Below are 23,371 nucleotides of genomic sequence, written 5' to 3'. Positions count from 1 at the left end.
GTTCAGAAAATCAGAACAGTACAATACAAACTCATTTGCGTGTACTGCCGATTAAAATAGGCATCAGGATCGCATCGAGGATTATCACTCGCACCACCAGTTTCACTGTCATGAGATAGAGATACCTACCCCCTTAAAAAAAGATAGAGATACCTAAGTGCCGAAGAGGATACTCTTACCGTTAAGCAGGGAGCCAAAGACAAGGTCGAGGCATGGCGGCTCGATGCAGGATTGCAGGCTATATTACTTTACTACAAGCTGATGGTGCAGTGCCGCGACGACCTGGCCCTAAATTTTCCCAGAAAAATGGCCGAACGGATGAGGAACACCACCAGTAGCAACTAATTGATGTGTACTGGTTGCTGCTAGCAGTACTGTATCGCCCGGCCGATTGGAACAAGGGAGGCTAAGAAACCGAGGCCATGATTGCGAAGCCGAACTTTCTATTATCCTGCCGGGAAAAGCATCAGGGGAGGGCGTGATGCGCGAGTCGAGCAAAGTATCTCCGGTCCCTGTTATTCTTTCGGATTGGAGGAGGGACAAGTTGCTGAAATTACGGGCATCCATCTATCTTGTGAATTAACAAGTTTGAAAAAAGGTAGTACAGCCTCATAAGATATCGTACTTGGCGTGCCGGTACGATTAACAAGCTGAGTGTTGATTCGCGTGATGCTAATACGTACCATGCAAAGTTTGGTTTGCGACAGGTAGATCATATGTTTTGATGTGATGACATCGAGGAGGATCGAGCAGCCAGCTAGTATATTAATAATAACGACCAGGATATTGTTCTTTTGGTACCATCATCTCCAATGATGAATTCTCTTTTTAAAACTTTCAGGTTCTGTATATTGTATCAGCTTACAAGTCGACTGAAAAGTTGAAATGGCTAATTTATTATAAGAGAAAAATACTGTTTGGTGACTGATAAGCCAGCTGAATAAGCTGAAGCGAACAGGGTCATACATGCTCCATGGCTCCTAGTATTAAGAGCAGATCCCTGCATCATTTTTTTTTTTGGAAAAAGGGTCCCCCTGCATCATCAAACACTGGAAAGCTGGACGATCTCTCCAACTGTTGGGCCGGGCTAAGACTGGCTTATTATGTTGCGGGCCGTACTAAATGGTCAGCCCAGTTGTCTCTCTTCCTCGCGACCCCCCCGGGGGGGTTGGGGGGGGGGGGGGGGGGCGGGGGGCCGGCGCGAGAGAGAGAGGGCAAAACGGGATACGCAAACGCAAGGTCCGGTCCCTGTGTCGGCGGCGTGAGCCCGAGAACGAAAAGCACGTGCGCACAGCGCACACACCGTTCAGCCTAGGGCATTACCGAGCCGGGAAAAGAAGAAAATCTCCACGCCTTGGCTCCGCTGCCTCTCGTCTCGTGTGTGAGCAACTGCGAAGCCGGCGAGCAGCTGTATAACCCTTGCGCGCGCAGCGCGGCGGCGGCAATGGCGCCCACGGCCTGCCTCCGGCTCCCCTTCCTCCCGGCCCGGGCCCGAGGCCACTCCGCCACCTCCCCGTCCTCCCGCCGCCCCGCCCTCACCCTGAAATGCAGCGCCGCCGCCAACGGTGACAGCTCCAAACCCAACTCCATCTCCATCTCTCCCACCTCGCCACCGCGGGGGACGGTGGTGGACGGCGTCGAGTCTGTGGACGTTAACGGGCTGCGCCGCCCGCCCGTGCCTGTCTCCGGCCTCACCGTCCCCGGCGCCCGCGATCCCCACTGGCTGCGTCGTAAGTTTCTCAGGCGCGGTGGCGCTTGCGTCAGCTGATTCTGGGTTTGATTAATCACTTGATTCCGCGTTAGCTGCTTGTGGATTTATTCTATTTTATTTTCAATTGTGTTCAGGGCCGCTCACAAGTGCGGACGTCATGGAAGTGAATGGAAAGGGGCTCAAGGTTGCTTACCAGGTGCTCGACTAAACGCGTCTGCTGTTTCAGTTTCCTTCGTATTTCCCTCTGTGCCTGTGTGTGTCTCCAAAAATGTTAATGGGAGTTTGAGTTTGGTTCTGGTGTCTGATTCAGGGCTGCCCTGGGGCGTACAGTGAGGCGGCAGCAAGGAAGGCATACCCGAATTGTGAGACTGTGCCCTGCGAGCACTTCGATACTGCATTTCAGGTAGCTACGGGCGTTGCTTGTTGGAACATTTATCCTATTCATTTTGCTGATTCATATTGCGGTTCCGGAAGAAGGACATCAAATTGGAAATGGTTAAATGTTTTGTTTTATGAAATGCATCAAGAAATTGAAATACTGGCACTCTATTGGACTGGTTCCATGTTGCTTTAGTTGAACACAATAATTAGTCGCACTAGCACACTATATGCGTATGTTGTTGCTTTATTTGAACAGTGTTGTGTTGGGGGGAAAATCTCTTGGCAGCAAATTTTGTTCATAATGATTTAATTGTACTTCCAGAAATGACCAAAACCTGTGTATCTGATCTTATTAGGGGAGCACCTCTTTAACAATTGTAGGTTTTTTATGTAACAGAATCTACTTTCTCTAAAACCAATTGTTATTTTGGAAGAGAGGTTAATATCTAATGTAAATACAATAACAATTGATGCTTAGTATTTCTATTTTGCCATTTTGTTTCAATACATAGAATAAGGTGTTGTAGCGCAGGGAATAGATACGACAGATTTTATATGTATGTTCCTTTGACAGGCTGTTCAAAACTGGGTGGCTGATAGGGCTGTACTGCCACTTGAGAATTCATTGGGAGGTAGTATACATCGGAACTATGACCTTTTGCTTCGGCATAGTTTGCACATTGTTGGAGAAGTTCGCCTTGCAGTTCGTCATTGCTTGTTAGCCAATCCTGGTGTGGAGATTGAAAACCTTAAAAGTGCTATGAGTCATCCCCAGGTGAACAGCTTGGTTGATCTGGCATTAATACTATTTATCCTTTTTTTTGTGGATGTAAACTTGCCAACATATCATTCTTTTTATTCTTAGGCTCTTGCACAATGTGAGCACACATTGACAGGGTTAGGAATTGAGCACAGAGAAGCTGTTGATGACACAGCTGGTGCAGCAAAGGTAGAGTGATGTTTTCTTCACCTGGAAGATTCACCTTCTAATGCACATATCTCTGTTTTCCTCATTCTCTTTTAGCAACTTCTGTTTTGACTTTTGAGACAGAATGTGATTTCAGTTACTCTTCAAGTGAACTCTCTGTCTTTAATCATAACAGGACTCTTCTTTCTTAGTTTGTTGCAGAACAAATGCTCCAGGACACTGGTGCTATTGCTAGTTCATTGGCTGCTAAATTGTATGGACTGGACGTTCTTGCTGAGAATATTCAGGTACAGTGAGTTCATGCTAAAATAATAAAATAACAGAAAATGTTCTATTTGTTCTCAACATTAGTCTATCACTTTCTTTAGGACGACAAAGATAATGTCACCCGTTTTATGATGCTAGCTCGAGAACCCATCATACCTCGCACCGATAAACCCTTCAAGGTACAAATTATTCTGCAAACTCTTTTCCATCTTTATTTTAGCTGCTTGGATCCGACCCTCACCTTATGACAACCCAGCTGATCTGTTGTATGGTCTTTTTTTTCAGACTAGCATAGTCTTTTCACTAGAAGAAGGACCTGGGCAGCTCTTCAAAGCACTTGCTGTATTCGCACTGAGGGAAATCAACCTCACAAAGGTCTGGCCAACAACCTTGTCTTGTAACTCGCATGCATTCTGTAGAAATAATAAACTGTGCGTGCTCTGTTTTTTAATGGATTTGCAGATTGAAAGTCGTCCACACAAGGAAAGGCCTCTTCGTGTATCTGATGACTGTCTCATAAAGTTAGATGCCAAACCTGTGGCCTTCTAAATTATTCAATTTCACTTCCTGCAGTTATACATGAATATCAGCATTGCTTATGCTGTTAATATCTCACTAACCCATTCAATCCTTGGTTGCAGCAGGAACTTCGACTATCTCTTTTATGTTGATCTTGAGGCTTCAATGGCTGATCCAAAAACTCAGAATGCTCTTGGAAATTTGAAGGTGCTCTTTCTTGCTTAGTAAAATATGGTCAAAGAGAACTGTGCTCATGTTTCTTTATTTACAGGAGTTTGCAACCTTTTTAAGAGTCCTGGGAAGCTATCCTACAGATGTGAACGAACCTTAGATAGCAAGTACTTCGGCACATCACATGCTGGTGAGTAATGAATATCCGTTTCTGCTATCGGTTTGTTGGCTATTGTATGATACAGGAAAGAAGAGCAATGTTTTTTCAGTTTTAATTGGTAAAAACGTGCCATTATAAGGCCCACTCTAGAAGGTCACAGGTTTGGCATTATAAGGCCTAGTTTTAATTATATTAATTCATTAATTGGGTCTTTAACAAAATCAAACCATTCTAGAAGGAACCATACATTTGTAAAATACAGTACTAAATTTATGTATATGGAAAGTTTTATCGCTACATTAATGATTCATTTCCTCAAGGATCTAATTAGCTCGCAATTGTCTTGTAATCCAGGAATTGTAGAAACTAGGGGAAATGGGCAGCCAGCTGAAAAGACAGGAGCAGTTATCAGGGTGATGCTAATTTTGATGGAGCAAATAAGCATATCTACATTAGAACTGTAGGAAAGGTGCATATGAGGCATGCGTTTGGTTATGATACTGGGAAGAAAATCGCATCTTTTGCTGGTGATCTTCTATGCGAGGAGGATACCTTAAAGAGCTGTCATCCTTCTATCTGCAGTTATGATGGAGCCTGCTAGAACGCATATAGAGATCAAAGGGTTGGATATTTGGTTGGTGAAAAAACAGTTATAGTAGAATTGTTTTGTCTGTTACTAGAGTTTGGTTCCTTAGACGGCCCTGCTGCATGAAAAGTTTCTTTGTGTAATTGTGTTATTTGAATGGTCGTCATAGTAGCAAACAATCTGTCTCCTTCATGTGCAATATAGTATCGTGGCATAATTCCTAAGAGCTCGTGTTTCCATGTTCATCTATGGGTCCGTTTGGTTTTGGAACCATGTGGGTTGGGTTGGAGCCGACCCACTTTTCTGAGTTGGAGCCAACCCATCTCTTGTTTGATTGGAGGGATGGATTGGACCCAATTTTTTGTTTGGTTGAGCTGGTTGAGTGGGTTGGGATGGATATCTGTTTAACACCGTTAGTTGTGGACCCCACCTGTCAGCTGTGGGGTCCACCTATCAACCTCTCTCTTTTTTTCCCAACCTTCCATCTTCTTCCCCACAAGTCCTTCCCCACTGAGGGGAGCTCGCGCCGGCGGTCCTCCTCCCTGCCGCCGGTGGTCCGCCCCCCTGCGCTGCCTCATCCCCGCCACCGGAGGTCCTCCTTCCCCACCGAGCTCGCCCGGCCGCGGCGGGGCTCGAGCTCGCCCGGCGCACCTCCCGTCACATCGGCATCGGGCGGGCGGAGGGCGGCGCTAGTGGAGGGCGGCAACGGAGGGCGGCGTCGGCGTCGGGCGGGCGGCGGGCGACGCGAGTGGAGGGCGGCACCGGCGACGGGGGGCGGAAGGCGCCGTCGGGTGCGCGGCCGGATAAGCGCGAGAAGAAACGGACGCGGACGTCGTTCAAGTGGGTCGGGGTGATTCCTTGTTTTTTGAGGAATCGGATGAACTCGGATCTACAAGAAATTTTACTCTACTGGGTTGAACCTAACCCCCACCGTCTCCAACCAAACATGGGTCAAAGTGGGTCGGCTCCAACCCAACCCACTTCGACCCCAGAACCAAACACTACCTATCTGGAGCCCTTTCGAGAGGGTCAATGCCTGTGCCCGTCAGCAGTTCTGATTGGGCCTAACTTTCCGTGTGGGGAAGAAATGTTTGAGCTCTGAGGTCCTAGCCTGGTTTGGTTCCACTGACTTATTTTTAGCACCCGTCACATCGAATGTTTAGATACTAATTAGGAGTATTAAACGTAAACTATTTACAAAGCCCATTACATAAGCGGAGGCTAAACGGCGAGACGAATCTATTAAACCTAATTAGTTCATGATTTGACAATGTGTTGCTACATTAAATATTTACTAATGATGGATTAATTAGGTTTAATAGATTCTTCTCGCCGTTTAGCCTCCACTTATGTAATGGGTTTTGTAAATAGTCTACGTTTAATACTCCTAATTAGTATCTAAACATTCGATGTGACACGTGCTAAAAATAAGCCAAGCAAACCAAACATCCCTCTGTTTGCCATCAGTGCCAGGTCAAATGGGTCCGTTCTTATTTTTATACTCTACTCCCTACCTCCTACCAAGTAATTGCCGGGATGTTGACTCCAGTTTAGCGCCTGCTACTAGTACTCTGTAACTGCTGTTATTTAAGTATAGTTGCAGAGCTGGAGAATATTCTCCTCTGGAGTCATTCTTCTGGCGGAAACATTCGAGCAACCCCACATGCGTTCCTCGCTTACTATATGATTGTGCTCTCTACTGCAAGATCTACCATGTGCTCTCCGGCCTCGGTTGATTCTGTCTTGGAATTCCGGTTATTTTTAGAGACGGTCAAATAATATGTCAGAACTTACCAGATTCCTAATGACTTACGTGTCAACCGGTCCCCCTCGTGTAACATCCGTTCCCAGAATCGGAGGCATCAGCAATCCTGAACGTGTGGAGATGGGAACTGGGAGGCTTGATTTGGAGCTGGGAAAAACTCGGTCAACGGCTCGGCGGCTTACTGTCAAATGCGGGCTCATGCACATGGCCTGATGGCCTAATTTCTTTGGATCTCGTGATGAAATGGTCTCCCCACGTTTGCGTACAGTTTGTGCCCTCTTTCCCAGTTGATTGTCGTACGATGTAAGCACACTTAGCCTTTTTCTCTTCTCGTTGCTTTGATCCGAGCCTGGAGCTGACCCCACTTCATCACACCAAAAAGCGATGAGTAGGATGAAGAGAACCCATTCCTCCGGAACGGGGAGCACTCGGAATATGCCTCTTCTCCCTCAAGCTTCGTCTGCCTTTTCTGATGCCGAAATCTCACCGATCTTAGCCACAATTTCTTCCGATCCTATTCCCCCTTCTTTTCTTTATCAACAATTTGAACAACGAATGTGCCAACACATCACCAAAGGCCGTGGCTTACTACAGTACTAGCGAGCACGACGGCCTCGGACACGTCACTGTTGAGTGCTAAAACTCGCGTCCTTCACTGCAAGGGAGGCACCTTCCTGGCTTCCTCCAGGGTCCAGATGGCTGGCTGGCACGCGCAAACCGAGCGAGGTGTCACACCGTAACCTGGGCCTCGAGTCTGGGTCGTAGTCGGCTTCGGCGTGGCGTTTTGTCTCTTGCTCAACCGAGTCTTCAGCCCGAGCAAGAGTTTGGCGCGTTGCTGCTACGCGCTCGTGCTGAGCCCGTGCCAGTGCCACCGAACCGGGTGACCGGGTCCACGAATTAGGCAGGTAGAGCCGCACTCGTGCCCGGCTCGGCTCCTTCAGGCTGCTCTGCTGAGCGAAGCGTAGTAGACGTAGCCGTCGCGCCTCGCAATCGGGGTATGGCTATTTTCTACTCGCGAAAGACCAGGACCCGATCAGCGGAGTACGGGAATTGGGGTTGGGTTTCCGAGCGGCCGGTGCTGTCATGCTCGGCTGCCGAACGGACTTCCAAGTCGTTGCCACCTGCCAAACTTGTGACCAAACGCACCTGTGTAGATCTCGTGGAGCAGTAGGTAGTTAGGAGTGATGATCGTTGGGAGGCTGCTAGCTAGTTTTAAATCGAGAGGCTGGCTTGTAATATAATCTTATTCTTGGTTACGATTATTTTTGCCAAAACAACGTATAGCTACCAGTATGGTAACAACACTGCACCACCTTCAAAACAACATTTTCGTAGTGATTTTAGATGGAAAAAATAAATAGATGGAACACATTCAATTTGATTCGTGATGCTCATTTAAATTGATGTGCTCGTGAACTGTAATAAAAGCTATACGCGAAACTCTAAGTGGGCAATTTTAACTATGTCACCTAATTTATTTTTCCATATCAACAACATTATATAGTTCTGAATCTGGCAAACCAGAATTCCAGCAGAAAAAAACAACTACCATTATTTGAGTTCTGAACTCGGTAAAGCTCATGATTGTTTTTTTTAAAACCTAGCTCAGGATTGTTTGACAATGGCAATAAAAATAGAAAAATGGCTTTCGTCTTTCTGGCCTTACCCAAGATGTAATTAAGTGCAAGCCTCATTCAAAACAATTTATTCCTACGGTTTGAAAATGAATTTATATCCAACACCTCTATCTGTATGATGATGTAGACGACGTTTATAGCCATCTAGTAGCTCAGATGCACGGGGGATAACAATGATAAAAGGATGCATTGCCAGTTTGAAACCCCCCAACCCCAAATGCCGAGTTGCCAATCAATATGAAAAAGAAGAAGAACAGCACGGCAGAAAGAGAAGGCGGAAAAGATCTGTCCGCTGCGTTCCCCTAGCTCCGTCCACCCACCGACAGAGGGGGGCGTCTCCGTCTCCCGCCCCGCTCCCATAAACGCAGAGGCTCACGCAGACGCCTCCCAAGCCCAAACCCACCACCACAACTGCGACCCAACCCGACCCAACCCCCGCACGCATTCCCACCTCCTCCCTCCCCAGATCTCCTCCCCCCTGCGCGCGCGCGTTGGGGTGCTGCCGGCGCCCGCGGCGACGACCGAGGAGCCATGACGGCGAAGGGCGGCGCCACGCCGTCCCCCGGCGGCGCGGGGGCCGCGGCGGGGACCGGGCGCTTCTTCACGGTGGGGCTCGTCAGCGCCTGGTACTCCTCCAACATCGGCGTGCTCCTGCTCAACAAGTACCTCCTCAGCAACTACGGCTTCAAGTACCCAATCTTCCTCACCATGTGCCACATGTCCGCCTGCGCCCTGCTCTCCTACGCCGCCATCGCCTGGCTCCGCGTCGTGCCCATGCAGCTCGTGCGTTCCCGCGTCCAGCTCGCCAAGATCGCCGCACTCAGCCTCGTCTTCTGCGGCTCCGTCGTGTCGGGGAACGTCTCGCTGCGCTACCTCCCCGTCTCCTTCAACCAGGCGGTCGGCGCCACCACGCCCTTCTTCACCGCCGTGTTCGCGTACATCATGACCGTCAAGCGCGAGTCATGGGTCACCTATCTCACCCTCGTGCCCGTCGTCACCGGGGTCATCATCGCCAGCGGCGTAAGTTACTGCCTGCTCAGCCTCATCTCTCGTTTCGGTAGATCTGTTGAAGTTGGGGTTGGATCTGGGGGAATTCTGGTTTGCCTGGCTCGGAGCTTGGCAACAGTGGGGTCGAGCTGGCGATGAGAGGTGGATCTCATCGAACTGTAATTGGAGTGAAATGGCAGGCATCTAGCCTCAGTTCATTGGATGGTGTTCCCTTCGTTGGGAATATGATTTTGGGATTATCAGATGAAACCATTCAGGGGCTGGCTATTTAGGGCCAAGTGATCAACTTTCATAACAGCTGTTCACCATCTACGTGATCAGCCGGAGAGTAATCCTGTTGACTGAGCTTTATCAGAGGGAAATCATTTTTAAAAATTTGTTTCCTCAGGAAGTACAATAGGAATAGTTTGTTTTTCCGCATAAATCTTGCATGGAAACTGTGGATGTGCTAGCCTAATTTTCAAAGCTCACATCTCTTCTTCCTAGTAGGTTCAATTTGATGCACGGGAAAGTTCTTCATATTTTGAAATTGGATTGCTAAATATTCATGCTTTACACATTATTAAGTTGAAACTCTTGCGTTATATGTAATATGTACTGCATTGTGTTATAGGCTTATAGCTTTAGTTTGTACAATACAACATACTAGATTAGAAAAGTGTCTGATGACTACTGGAGGCATTTACCTAATAACAGTATTGTGCGGAATCTTGTTTTCATGTGCAGCATCTCAGTATAGCAAGTTGTTGCTATACATGGTTGCTGTGAGAAAGCTTTTTAGGAGGTATAGGTTTCTCACTAGTATGGATATCTCAAATTGTGAGTCGAGAACCTAGAACTTTGCATGCACGCTACTATGTATTAAGTATAGTTGTTTCTTGAAGTTTTTAACACTAACTAATATGGAGCATGCAAATCAAATTTCCAGGGTGAGCCTAGCTTTCATCTGTTTGGATTCATCATGTGCATAGGAGCCACTGCAGCAAGGGCGTTGAAGACAGTTTTGCAAGGAATTCTTCTGTCTTCTGAGGGGTAACTCCATTTTCCCTTTTATATGTATTTGCTATACACTATTATATACAGATTGTGTTGGTTTCATATATTACTTTCATTTTGTGCATTATGTGGATGCTGAGTGTTTCTCTGTACTGATATCTCACAGGGAGAAGCTTAATTCTATGAATCTGTTATTGTACATGGCTCCAATTGCCGTTATTCTCTTGCTTCCTGCAACTATCTTTATGGAGGATAATGTTGTTGGCGTTACAATTCAGCTGGCTAAAAAGGATTTCACGATTGTTTGGTTGCTATTGTTCAATTCTTGCTTGGCATACTTTGTCAATTTGACCAATTTCTTGGTGACCAAGCATACTAGTGCACTGACTCTACAGGTATCAAATGCTTTCTTACTCATGAATTCAGCTTTCCTACACAGAGGTTTATTCAATTAGAGTGTTGTTGCGTGCATGATGTAGTTTGGCATTTGGCTTTTCTTGCTGAAAGTTTTAAGGTTAAAAAATGAAGTTACATCTATTAATTATCCATGATCCATGTCCTGCATGTGCCACATTAACGCACCTTTATTTTGATCCACGCTATTTAAGATGGGTTGGGGAATGATGCTAGGATAAGTGTCGAGTAGTATTCCACCTTTTTAAACCATTATGATTTCCTGTTTTTGCTGAGCTAAAACACACACATGTGTTGTCTTGATCAAGTATATAGCTAGAAGTGCCTAGTTTAAATGTACATGACTCAGATTGGGTCTGTGATTGGCTACAATATAGAATTGCTATACTAATAGCGTACGCCTTTTATGTTTTTTACTGAAACATATTTGGAAAGTGAATTGTTTAGAATGTGAAAATTGAATGTCTTTGGTCCGTAATTGTTTGGAGATCTGGTGAAAATCTATTACTGAAAACTAACATATATACCTTACTCTCGTACGGGTTCCAAAACCTATGTGAAACAAGCTTTCTACTCCTCTTATCTTTTAGACACATACATCATTATGTTGCTTTATATTGATCTATGGACCACGTGGTATAAGGTTATTTGTTTGCCATCTTGCCTTACCTTGTTTTGTTTTAAAATTTTGGATTAAAATCCTTAGAATTATGTTTTAAAAGAGATCTGACATCCATGTCTCCCCAGGTTCTTGGAAATGCAAAGGGTGCTGTGGCAGTTGTCGTCTCAATTATGATATTCAGGAATCCTGTGTCTATAACAGGAATGCTCGGTTACACTCTCACAGTTATAGGCGTTATTCTTTACAGTGAGTCCAAAAAGCGCAGCAACAAGCCGTGAGCACCCTAGAAGACAGTAAATATGGCAATCCTTTCTTTGTCCGGTCAGTGCCCAGAGCTAATATATGATGGGGAACTACATCGGGGGTGGTCGCAACAAATCCTGCGTCGTATGGCGCCTCAGCGATTAGACATTGAGGATAGAAGTCCAATAATACCTGTAGTATTCCCTTGGCATCTGGGAGGCATTTTGTTTTGCTAATGGTGATGATGGATGGAATATAATTTTTTTGTGTTAGAGAACCGTGGCTCACACTGCCAGCATTGGTTAATACGTTTAGTTCTTGGAAATTGCCCCTCTTCTATTCATCTGCTATTGTAAGTTACATTTTCTTTTGCTCTGAAGACTGCCTGTACCAAACTTTGCTCCAGGACCTCTAATATATTATGACACTGAATTTAAGCTCACATAGCTGACTGTTGGTGATTCAAACTTGCCATGTATAGCTTGCCTCATCAAATGCCTGCCAATATACAATCTATGTTGTTGGTTCAAAATTACATACGACAGTACTGCTGCTGGCGTCAGTATTGTTATCGTGTGATGTAAAATGATTCACTTGGATTTCTTATCATTTTATTCGCCAAATGTTTGGGCGTAGACTCAAATGAATGATGCGATGAAGTATGAACACTGCCAGCTGTTGCTTGTTTTGGACGTAAGAGTTTTGTTCGAACGGAAGCTGTGCGAGGAGGTTGCCAAGTTTTTGCCTTTTTCATCTCGTTTGCTGAGAATCCATGCTGAAGGACGGCTTGTTTGCCGATAGTGCGAAGGAAATTAAAAAGGCTTCGTTTATGTACTGGGAAGGGCATCAAAATAGACAACTGTACAAGGAAATGAAAGAGCAACTTCAGCCATTTCAGGCTTTTATGTTCTGATTTTGGTCCTATCTGTATATAGGGATGCTCGAGTTTCTTTCCAGGTTGGTGATCTGGTGCCGATCACTCTGTGTCTCTGCACATGGAGAATTATTCGAGACTGCGCGAACCTGTCATCTCTGGCCATTTTGAATTCAGTCAGTTTTTTTTAGACTGATGCCTTCCCTGCGGTCTGTAATTGCAATCCTATGGAATATGTAAACGTCCTGCTGTCGCTACATACTCTACTGAGGTATCTGCTGACAGTTGGAATTCTTGTAGTGTGTCGATATATCTGAAGGGAAAGATTCTGTCATTTCTGGTCACTCTAGCCATCTGCAGCCTGCAGTTTCTTCGTTGCAAAATCTGTCTCTAGCTGTGCTAAGTGCTAACCTTTGCACTCTAGATAAGAGCAACGAGCCGAAATACAATTCTGCTCAAGCACACAAGAACCAGGAATGACGACGAAAGATTATGACATTTTTATTGAGGTTCACTGTCCCCTGCAGCGACCGGACTTCTACTACAGACACTGGTAACGGGTTTACCATTGGAAAAATACGGTGGTAAACGAGAGACGAATCGAATCATTTGTTACAGACTTTTTTTTTTGGTTTCTTGCCGGTGTTAGAGAGAGAGGGAATTGAACGAATGCAATGCGGCGGCCTTCTCTTCGGCCCCCCCGACAGACGGACGACACCCTTCATGTGCAGCCTGTTAAAAACCCAGAGCACCCTTTGGCCTCCTTTCCCCTTTCATTGCCGCCGCTCACCGTCGCCAGCCAGCCAGCCATCATCATGCGCCCTTGCCTTCAGCTGCAACCCGTCACCTGCTCCACTGCGGGTACACAGTACAAAAGATGAGGCCATTAGCTGGACGAGATCTCGAGGCTAGTTGCGTGTGTCTGCCATGCCAACTCGGCACGGCAGCAGCAATGCAGCATGTCATGGCACCGTGCACATGCGAAGCCGCACCGGTTGATGCCCGATCGGCCGCACATGCGACGCGACTTCTGGCTACGGAGCTTGGTTTGATTTGGGGTGTGGTGCTATGATACCTTTGGGAGGAGGGGCCATGACGGTGGGCTTGGACATGATGGCCGGGACGGTGGCGACGGCGGCCGCGGAGGCCGGCGGGAAGAAGTGCGCGGCGGGGACGCCCAGACCCTGCGAGCCGTGGTACTGGTAGTGGTAGAACGGGTACACCGGCATCATGCCGTTGGGCGCCACCATGCCGCCCTGCGCCGCCGGGTACGTGAAGTGCCCCTGCATGTAGGACCCGGCCGTGCCGGCAGCCGCAGCCGCAGCCTGGCCTAGCTTCTGCACCCCCAAAGAACATTGTGATTAGCATATAGCCCCCCAATCAGGCAGTAACATTATTACTTAGTGCAGGAAAAAAAACTGAGGGATCAGGTGATTTACCGCGTTGTAGCTCAGGTCAGCGACGTAGTTCGGCGAGTACCTGAACAGAAACGCGTAGCACAAAACCACACATCGATAAGTACCAGCGGCACACATAATTTAACCCGGTAAAACATGGCAGAAGGAAAAAACAACAGATCCATGTGTAGTTTAAGCGTTTAACTACGGTGCTGAGCTGAGTCCTTTGGCCTAACACATGGCCAGTAGCATTAATTATTTAACTTCCCCCCTTCTTTTCCTGCCGCCGTGCAGGCCGGCACGTGGGCACGTGCGAGCACGACGAGGCAGCTGGCTGCGCGCGCGGTCCGGCCCAGGTCCAGCCTGTGCCCGCGCCTGTCCCGTCGCGTCGCGCGCCCCGAACCCGGCCGCAGCCACGCCATGTGTGCGCGCGCCCACGCTACCGGTCCCCCCGCGCGCGCCTACCCCTGACTACCGGGCCCGCCCGCCCCTCGGCCGCCGCGCTGCGGCCGGCGGCTGCTGCCTGCGCGCGGGTCGCCGGCGGACACGAAATCCTCGTAGCCTCGCGCGCCGCGCAGACAATTCGCGGCGCTCGAGGCGCGCGCACGCCGGATCGTAAAAAAATTTTTTTGCCTCTCCAAGGCGCTATCGCGCGCGGGGAAATTGAATTTGGAGCTAGTACGCGTGGGGGGTGCGCGAACGTACCCGTAGGTGGTGGCGGCGGGGTAGAAGGGGAGCACGCCGTGGTACTGCTGGTGCGCGCCGTGGGCGTAGTGGGCGGCCGGCGGCGGCGGAGGCGGAGGCGGCGTCGTGGAGGGGTGGTAGTACCACGGCACCGGCGACACGCCCCTGGACCCCACCGCGATGGCTGCTGCCGCGCAGGTGAATTCGCGCCAAGCACACGTGATCTCTTGTCAGTACCCACGTTAACGGCAGTAATTAGGAGTAGCTAGCAGTAACCGCGGTAATATTGTACCTGGAGCGGGCTGGTGCGGGGACGGGAGCGCGGGCGCGTGTGGCGCCGGGGTGGCCGGCGGCGAGGGGCGGAGGAGGTGCGGCGGCTGGGGCCGCGGCTTGGCGCCGAGGGACGCCAGGTTGCAGTTGGCACGGCGGCCGTTGATGACGGGGGTGGCGTCCTCGCACGCCTTCTTGGCCGCGTCCGCCTCCTTGAACGTCACCTGCCCATCCACGCATGCAACCAGGTTTCAGATCAGACGCGCGCGCGTCATAAGAAGAATGCCAGTGCCACTGACTCCATGCGACAATGCATGAATTAAACTAGGGAGGGACGAGGGAGGGTGGGGAGAGGGAGCACTGACGAAGCCGTAGCCCTTGGAGCGGCCGGTGAGCTTGTCGGAGATGATGACGGCCTCGAGGATGTCGCCGTAGCGCTCGAAGTGCTCGCGGAGGGTGTCCTTGTGCGTCTCCCACGCCAGCCCACCCACGAACACCTTGGTCAGCGTGGTGTCGCCAAACGCCGCCGCCGCCGGCGGCTGCGCCAGAGGCAGGGGCTGCGGCTGCGGCGCCATCATCGTCATTGCCTTGCCTGCCGGGCCGCGGCGCTGCGTCCTTCGTGACGGCAAGTCGGCGAGATGTGCGCGGGGGGTGGAATGCAAATGCGGAAGAAGGCGACTGGGCGATGTGCGGGGGTGTGGGGGTTTTATATAGAGCGGAGTTTGTAATTCCGTGGGAGGGAGAGTGGTGGTTGGGCGGGCGGATAACGGAAACAGGAGAGCTACTCCTAGTCTGCCGCCTGGTCCTCTAGCCTGCCCACAATTGGCCTCTGCCCCGGCGACCTGTGGTCTCGTCGTCTCTCTCTGCCCCTCACCAGCAGCTCTGCAAGACTGCAACTGTAACAGAAAAGGCCTGCATGTCGTCTTCTCCCTCCAAGCATGATTAACCATGTCCCTCTCGTGGTTAATCAACGAGATATATACAATGTTTTTACCGTCGTGCAGAGAGTAATTCCACGCAGTGCAACTTACATGCTAACTCAAACAGTGAGTAGAGTACAATGCAACGTAAGACTGAATAGAAATCATTCGTTTGTTTACAGCCCTGCCGGGGCGCGGAGACAAGAACAGATGGGCGAGTGGCCAGCCAAGCCAAACGGATCGGCGACGGGAGAGGTGGGCGAGCTGTAAGAGCGGGTGGGGGAACAGCTGGCCTAGTGGCCTCGCAGCTGCAGTTCTGCCTTTACCACACAACGTGCTGACGCCTTTCCTTTCCCCTCGCCCCTTTCCTCGCCTAGCTATGCCGATCAGGCTCAGCAGCATCCCCTTGCCTGATTAACAAATCGCATTAATCTAGCAAGCCCATCTGAAAAGGAATCCTTTCCGTTTCCTTTATCCTTCGCAAGTAGTAGCAGTATTATACTCTGTACACTGGCAGTCTTAAAGCCGCTCGACGCGTATTTCTTAATGGGAAAATACACTAGCGTACACGGTACACCAGAAAAGGCACATCGTATCGCTTATCGATAGCATTATAGCAAAACGATAGCACGTGATGGCGCAGCGCAGGGTACCGTTCTCCTGACAGGAAAACATGAGACTAACACACCCAGAAGTATACACGGCCGTGACCACAGGGTATAAGCTACGCTACGCTGCGTACGATTACTCGTATACGCGCGCGCGCATCGCAGGTTTTATACGTACTGACAACAGCCGCTACGTCTGCGCTGATGACGTACACACTCCAGGCAAAAGGCCATATGTTTCAACCGCGAACGGAGCTGCCAGCTGGCCTTTTTACTCCGAGAGATCCCAAGGCTCCGAGAGATGCCCGTGAGACCCCAGATTCATTTCGTGAGACCTACATTTTGTTCATCTTGTCCGTGGCACTTCAACTGCTGGTGTCCGTCGCGAAAAGGGCAGCGGCACGCCGCGCCAATCGCCTGCTGCCGGGAGGTGGCCCGAACGCTAGCTAGGCCGCTACAGGCAGGACGGGATCTCGCAACAGCTCGGGATCGCGCCGCGCGGCACTGGCCTGGCCCTGGCTCGGCAAAGGCAGCGCAAAAGCAGAGATCGACGGGGGAACACTTCCGGTGGGTGACGCCAACGCGGGGCCTGCGACGTACGCCCGCACGCGGTCCCGGGAAACTATCCTTCGACGATGGCACGTGAGAGGCGGTCCCGGAACGCCTCGCGTGACCGTCCTCCTCTCGTCTCTACAGGCCTCGACCTCGACCGATCGACGGACCTTGTTTTTAGGGCATGCAAGGTTATTCCTTTTGGGCTTTTTGGCAATTTGACAAAAAAAAATAATTAAAAGGCACAATGAGCCAGTCAAGAGAGCCGACAAATTGTCTAAGGGATCATGCTGATATGCCGTTGCTCAGATGGGAATCTCGAATTTCTTCCTCAGACTAATTCGGTGCTAGTCTGTGTACGTGACGAATCGAATAAAATGGCACCGACTGACCACAGCGCAGCTGCTGTTAACAGCGTAGCAAAGAGTTACATCGTACAATCAGAAAGATACGACGATACAACCTCTGAAAAAAAAAGATACGACGATACAGTCTTGGAGTAGTACGTACGCTGATTCGGACTGTAATCAGCAGCGCATGTGGTTGCCGTCTATGATGTCTACCTCGATGCCATTTTTCTGTCACCGCGATCTAACGCCGCTGTAGCTGTTGGATGGACGCTGGTGTACATGCGAATCTCTTCGTCTAGCCAATCAGTCCATGCCACTTCTCCACCAGTTTACGCCTTCCGATGATCGGTCAGCGACATTATTCTGACCGAGTAGGGGGGCGTAGGCAATATCAGCAACCAAAAACAACTCAATCAGAGTTCAGAAATGTAGGCAGGGGCTAGCCTCCTAAAAATAGCAAGTCTCCCGGGGTCGTCAGCCATGCCTGCCTGCACCCATACACCAACACCCCGTCAGCCGTCACGTCTGGTGGTGGGTGGTGGCGGCCCCGACATCAGCGCAGCAGCTGCAGCATCGCGTCGCATGCTTTGCCAGTGCAGCAGGCTCCGGTGCACCAGCTGATGAGCAGACCAGATCCACGAGCGATGAGCCCACCGCCCACGGGCGCGTACTACGTGAGTCGTGACAACATCTAACGTCTTTCCTCTCCGCGCCAGACAAGTCACAGCGGCCGGCGCCCTGAGCCGCCGCGCGGCAGCCGGCAGCGCGCGCCGGGGATGGGCAGGATCGCGGGAATCCACCCGTCCCCCGCGGCAAGGCGCACACCGCAAGTGGCAGCCGGGCCGGGAGCGCGGGGCACATGCTCCCCCGGCCGCGAGAATCTCCTCGTCGTCTCCCTGGCCTCCCTCAGTCCGCCCACCCGCTGCTGCCCTGCGTGGCCGCAACGTGGACAACTGTAACTCCTGTCCACATGCCCGGACCGGACCGGTGGCCCGGCACCGGCAGGGCATTACAGCGCTGGATTAGCTAGCGGACTCTGCCCTGCCACTGCGCTGCACTCTCTGGAGTCTGGAGACCGATCGATGGATCACGGTAGTAGGTTTGACCGGACCGGGGTATCGGAGGAGACTGCTCTCGCGGGAGGAGCCGTGGAGCACGGTAGGGACAGGGCCGGGCTGGGAGCTAGCTGTAAGACCTGAGCCGTGAGCTGGCGGGAAGGAAAAGGGCAGAGGATTGGAGAGAGAATGCCGCTCCCGCTAAACAACGCCAGGGTAATCATCATCAGATGGGGTTTATAGTAAAGCTGCCAGGACGCAGCAGGCGGCAGAGATCGATGCTGCATTGCTTTGTCTTGCAACTTTGCATTACGTAAACAACGGACAGCTGATGGCCCATCCCGTGTATTAGTTCTTTCTTATCTGGGCATGCACGCGGTAACTTTTGTGCTCCACAATTTGCACGGCGGTGAACCTTTTCCGCGGCTCACACGGCTAACGAAGCATGTACTGGTACGTAACTGCTAAGCTTCTGAAAGCTGAAAAGGCTGCGTTTTTGCATGTGTATGAAAGTATTTCCCTGAACTACTATTCTGTTATATGTGCATACAGCTGAGAAGCTAGCTAGCTAGCTCCAAAGTAAACTCCCAAAGTGAGCAGGTAGTTTAAGTTCAGAGCCTCTGAAACACTTCTGACTGACAGGTACATCCACTGGGCACTGGCTGCAACTTAATGTAACCACGTATGTAAGTACGCACGTAACTGTTCCAGTCAGTAATAAAGCTAGTAATTAAGAACAAAGAAGCTTGACGAGGAAGAAAAGGTATCATGGACGCAATTAAATTATAATGTCTCTTAAATAAACGCGTATGATGATCCCACGGGCATGGCCACACGTCGAAGCAGTGCCTCTGCCCTCTCCAGCCTTTTAACTCCATCGATCACGTACCAGATGGTGCACATGCGTGTGCGAGCTGGCCGGCAGGCATCATGGACGTGAAGGCATCCATCTGGAGACCATCTGTCTCTCTGCTCCTGATAGATCATGTATATACTTTGATCATCTATCTACACGCGTGTCTGCATCATCCATCGATTCATGCCACCACGTTGGCGGATGCAACTCAAAACCGGTGTCGCTTTGAGGCCCCCCACCTAGCTAGGCCAGTACCCCCTGCCACGTTCGACGACCAAGGATGGGATGGATCCGCCCCCACACAAGTACGAACACGCATTGGTGGGTGCACGACGACGACGACGGCACGCTTCCACGCGGTCGGGTACGAGAAAAAGACGAGTAAACAAGCAGCCAAGTAGACGCGAACTCATGGCGCAACTAGCGTAACAGCAGCTGGTGCGTGCCTCGACCCTCGAGGGAGCCTGCAAAGGATCGGTAAACAACAAAGTGCCAAGCCAATGTTTGGCGCCGATCGGTTTCCGCAGCAGGCGTGGCATGGCCACTCGCTGTTGTTTGCCCGCGGACGAACCGGCTCTTTGTGGGCTACATGACGGACCGGCCGCGGTGGATCAGCGCGCGCGAGTTTATTTTGTACTGTATGTACTCCGATCCGGCCTATCAATCTGGCTGTCAGTAGCCAGCCGTCCTTAATTTAAGATCGATGAGCTAGAAACATCCGGCGCAATACCTGCAAAAATGTTCGAGTTCATTCCTACGACGATTATTCCCGGGCACCAGCGACTGTCACTGCTGGGGAAAGCTTTCAGTACCGGGTTCAAACCGGGTTTAGTACCAATTGTACAACCGGTATTGCTAAGTCGGTACTAAAATAAGTCATTTAGTTCCGGTTCAAATAACCGGTAATAAATAGGTCCTTTAGTACCAGTTAGGGAGACCAATCGGTACTAAATTGGACTCGGCCATGTCGCACGTGGCAGCCAATTTAGTACCGGTTGTTCTCCCCAACCGGTACTTTTCTGTTTATTTTCTCATTTTCATTTTTGTTTCTTTATTCTATATTAGTATTTCATATTTATTTCCTTTAGGTATACTAGTTCTAATACGCAATATATATAAAGTTGTATTTGATCTACAATATTACATTTGAGATAATATTATACATAGATATATTGTGCATACAAATATATGAATAATATTACATTGCATCAACTCTCCAAGTTCAACATTTTGAATCAACTATTATGAACCCGAGTCCTGACGGTGATGCAGATTTGATCCATCATTATGGAACTCTCCCGCTAGATTTACTACCTCGTCCAAAAGAAATCCACTGAGTTATTCTTGAATTGCCCTGATTTTTTCCGTCTCGAGGAGTTCTTGCTTCATGTGCATAATCTATGTCATTAGTAAAGGTTATTATATTAGATCAATGGATTTGCACAATTAGAACTAAATTATTATTAAGAAATTTGTATACGTAGGTCAGTTATACGCTTGGGACGTACATAGCCATGGATGAACTCACATACGTAGTATCTGCATAAATTATTCCCCAGATTCTGTCTCAAACACTATATATATATGTATATATATGTATGTATTTATATATATGTGTGTGTATATATATATATGGCAAAAGAAGTTATGAAATATTTGTTGTGTTCAAGGAAGTGACACGAGATGTGCAAATTCAATACATATTGGGAATTCAGAGTGGATATGAAGTTGCTCCTTGAATTCACCTGAGCGATGTTGACGGAAGCAAGCATGGTCTATGAGGTCGGTGTATTGATTTCTTGATCTCCTCAGAGAGTCCAGGATACAGATCATACTTCGATCAACCATGATAACCAGGAGTATCCAGTGGAGAGGGTGCCCTGGCAGATGGCGTAGGTGATCTTGCCCTTGAGCCTTGAGGAGATGATCCCAAGGTCGGGGGATTTGATTGCGGAATCCTTATGTAGCGCTTGGGCTATAGAATCCAACCGTGGATGGCTTCTCCTAGATTTTTCTCCCCATCACCTCCAAGTACCTCTAGTTCGAAGTCATCCCAACCGTCGACCACACGGTCCACTCCACCTTTGGCGTAACCGCGAGCTGCAATCTTCACGCCATGAATTATTTGGCTTTGTGTCGATTGTTCACCCACACCATAAACCACCACGATGAGCTTCTTTGTCACGGGAGTAACAAGCTCACAAAGGACCCTCCGAGTTATGTTGTCCATAGGGTGGTGTTGGTTGTCCTCAACCATGTCACAAGATCCTCCAGTTGGGGCTTACTTGGAAGCGAAGCTGCTTCGACGCTGAGAGGGGCTTACGTCAATGTTAGCCCCTGATGATGCAGCTGGTAGTTCACTAGCTTGTTTGCTAAGAGCTAGAGCCACACGTCGGTCGATTGCTTCCTCCATTCTTACCTTTGTCAAAGCTACGTGTTCTTGCAACTCTCGTAGCTGTCATCCGTGTTCGGCCTTATTTCTTTAGCAACTTCTCTAGGAATCAATGTACTCACGAAAGTCAAACTTCCATGGAATTACTCCTTTACCTCAGCAACGTCCAGGGTGTTCTGAATTACCTAGTGCCATAGTCAGCTCGTCCTTCTCTCGATCAGGCACGAAAGATCGGCCGTAGCCTTTATTAACTCAACAAGCCTCGTAGCCGCTTCTCTTAATTCTTGGCAGAATACAAATGATCCATCTTCGGGATTGAGCGTGCCGCCATGAGCATAATACCAATGCTTTGCTCCCTCCGACCATTTGAGAGTCGTCGGTACTATTCCCTTAGCAGTTATGTCATCTTCCATCCTCTGCTATTTCATGATCCCCTTCTTGTAACATCCTGGGCCAAGACGATGAAAGTATTTATTCTGACGAGCACTGTCGGTGTTGGTTTTAGTTGCCTTAGCGCTCTTTTGCAACTGCTTGAACTGCACAAATGAATCCTAATGATCTCTTAACTTGGGGTGCTTCGTGAAATCTGATGCAAGGCCCATCTTTATGTAGTCTTTGTTCAGATTATTCTTGTACATCTAAAAAGTAATTGCACCCTTCCAAAAGCCCCAATCTTTCACTTTTTCTTCATCTACACCTTCGAACGTGAAGTTTTCTTTTATTTGCTCCCATATCATTTCCTTCTCTCGCTCGGGGACTGTGCTTGTGGGCATCATGCTCTCATCGATTTCAGGACTTTTCCAATTCTGAAAGCTTATTGGGATGTTATCCCTAACAAGAAATCCAATTTGATTCACTAATTTGGTCTTAGCATTGTTTGCAGCAGTTGGTTCACCCTCTTCGTTAAGTTCCGTGATCATGATAATGTCCTCTAACTTCTTCTTCGGGTCTCGTTTCCATTTAGACCTGCTCGATCTAGATGGATGAAAAACAAAAGAACTATTAATTCCCAATACTCTTGATAAGTAGAGTATTCAAATCATGTTTACGTATAATAATTGATGTACCTCGTCTTGTTGCCCATCAGAGCCTCCCTCGGCAATTGGTTGCTCCTCATTGCCATCACTAGACATGTTGAGGTAGATGTCACTCTGGCTGCGATCGACCTCTTCATTTGGTGGATCGTTCGTGCGACCTTGAGCAATCAAATCCATTACGTACTTCTCATCCAATCGGGCATGCTCGTCCTCTGATCGAGCCTTTGTAACTAATATAATATAAAAAAGAATTATTCTAAGAATGACTATAACTTATACAAATTTTCAAACAATAAATGACTTAAAAAAGAATGAAACACTTATACAATTTGTTAAAAAAAATAACTATGACAATATTTATTATGAATTCCTAGTAAATGAAAAAAATAAACACTTATACAATTTGTTACAATAAATGACTACATTACTGTGAATTGCTAGTAAATGACAACAAGAAAAGAGTTAAACACTTATACAATTTGTTACAATAAATGACTACAACAATTATTGTTTAATGTGAAATGCTAGTAAATGACAAAATAAACTTTATATATTTTGCAACAATAATTGATTACGGAATGAATGACTAATATTTATACATTTTGTAAGAATAATCGACTAAAAAAACAATTTCTAAAATAATTTGGTAATTTCTAAAAGGATCAAAGTAATTTTCTAGTATTTCTAGACATTACTAATAATTAACATGATTTTCTAACAAGGTGTGTTGTACAAATTACAATTAATAGGATTTCTAGCTAATTCAAGAATTTCTCTATATCTTCTAGCTAATTCAACATTTCTAGAAATAAAAAAAGAAAAAAAATGACGTTGGCCGGCCGCGAGCGTACGTCAGCGAAGAAAACGGAGCCCGCGGTCAGCCGGTTGCGCTTCGTGGATGGGTCAAGGGCGGCAGAATGGGGGAGACGGCGGCAGCCGGGTCGAGGGCGGGACCGGTGTCGGGGAGG

The 23,371-nt window shown here is 48.5% G+C and overlaps 3 protein-coding genes across 5 annotated transcripts; 2 read left to right on the top strand and 1 right to left on the bottom strand.

Moving 5' to 3' along the window:
• Positions 1-1,304: 1,304 nt before the first annotated feature.
• Positions 1,305-4,947, top strand: LOC117836772 (arogenate dehydratase 2). 2 transcript variants are annotated; one of them, XM_034716265.2, is made up of 12 exons: positions 1,305-1,730; positions 1,846-1,907; positions 2,022-2,114; positions 2,667-2,867; positions 2,958-3,041; positions 3,212-3,307; positions 3,389-3,466; positions 3,573-3,662; positions 3,750-3,808; positions 3,932-4,013; positions 4,078-4,167; positions 4,492-4,947. In XM_034716265.2, exons 1-11 carry the CDS (start codon positions 1,445-1,447, stop codon positions 4,135-4,137), a joined length of 1,191 nt encoding a protein of 396 aa, XP_034572156.1. In that variant the 5' UTR covers positions 1,305-1,444; the 3' UTR covers positions 4,138-4,167; positions 4,492-4,947. The 2 variants fall into 2 exon arrangements, with proteins under 2 accessions (XP_034572156.1, XP_034572155.1); XM_034716264.2 differs by having other exon boundaries at positions 3,929-4,013.
• A 3,425-nt stretch (positions 4,948-8,372) lies between these two features.
• LOC117836773 (probable sugar phosphate/phosphate translocator At3g11320) lies at positions 8,373-11,850 on the top strand. The gene is made up of 4 exons (XM_034716266.2): positions 8,373-9,145; positions 10,062-10,165; positions 10,296-10,524; positions 11,291-11,850. Exons 1-4 carry the CDS (start codon positions 8,657-8,659, stop codon positions 11,441-11,443), a joined length of 975 nt encoding a protein of 324 aa, XP_034572157.1. The 5' UTR covers positions 8,373-8,656; the 3' UTR covers positions 11,444-11,850.
• Positions 11,851-12,759: 909 nt separating this feature from the next.
• On the bottom strand, positions 12,760-15,336 carry LOC117836771 (probable RNA-binding protein ARP1). 2 transcript variants are annotated; one of them, XM_034716261.2, is made up of 6 exons: positions 14,999-15,336; positions 14,656-14,857; positions 14,385-14,550; positions 13,722-13,761; positions 13,358-13,619; positions 12,760-13,137 (listed from the first exon to the last, which is right to left on the bottom strand). In XM_034716261.2, the coding sequence occupies exons 1-6, from the start codon at positions 15,215-15,217 to the stop codon at positions 13,112-13,114; spliced, it is 915 nt and encodes a 304-aa protein (XP_034572152.1). In that variant the 5' UTR covers positions 15,218-15,336; the 3' UTR covers positions 12,760-13,111. The 2 variants fall into 2 exon arrangements, with proteins under 2 accessions (XP_034572152.1, XP_034572153.1); XM_034716262.2 differs by having other exon boundaries at positions 14,385-14,547; positions 14,999-15,330.
• Between the last annotated feature and the right edge of the window lie 8,035 nt (positions 15,337-23,371).

This window comes from Setaria viridis, chromosome 9 (genome assembly GCF_005286985.2).
Source record: "Setaria viridis chromosome 9, Setaria_viridis_v4.0, whole genome shotgun sequence".
In the NCBI taxonomy this organism is placed as follows: Eukaryota; Viridiplantae; Streptophyta; class Magnoliopsida; order Poales; family Poaceae; genus Setaria; species Setaria viridis.
Note: the sequence above shows the minus strand (reverse complement) of the source record. Positions and strands in the feature narration are given on the sequence as shown.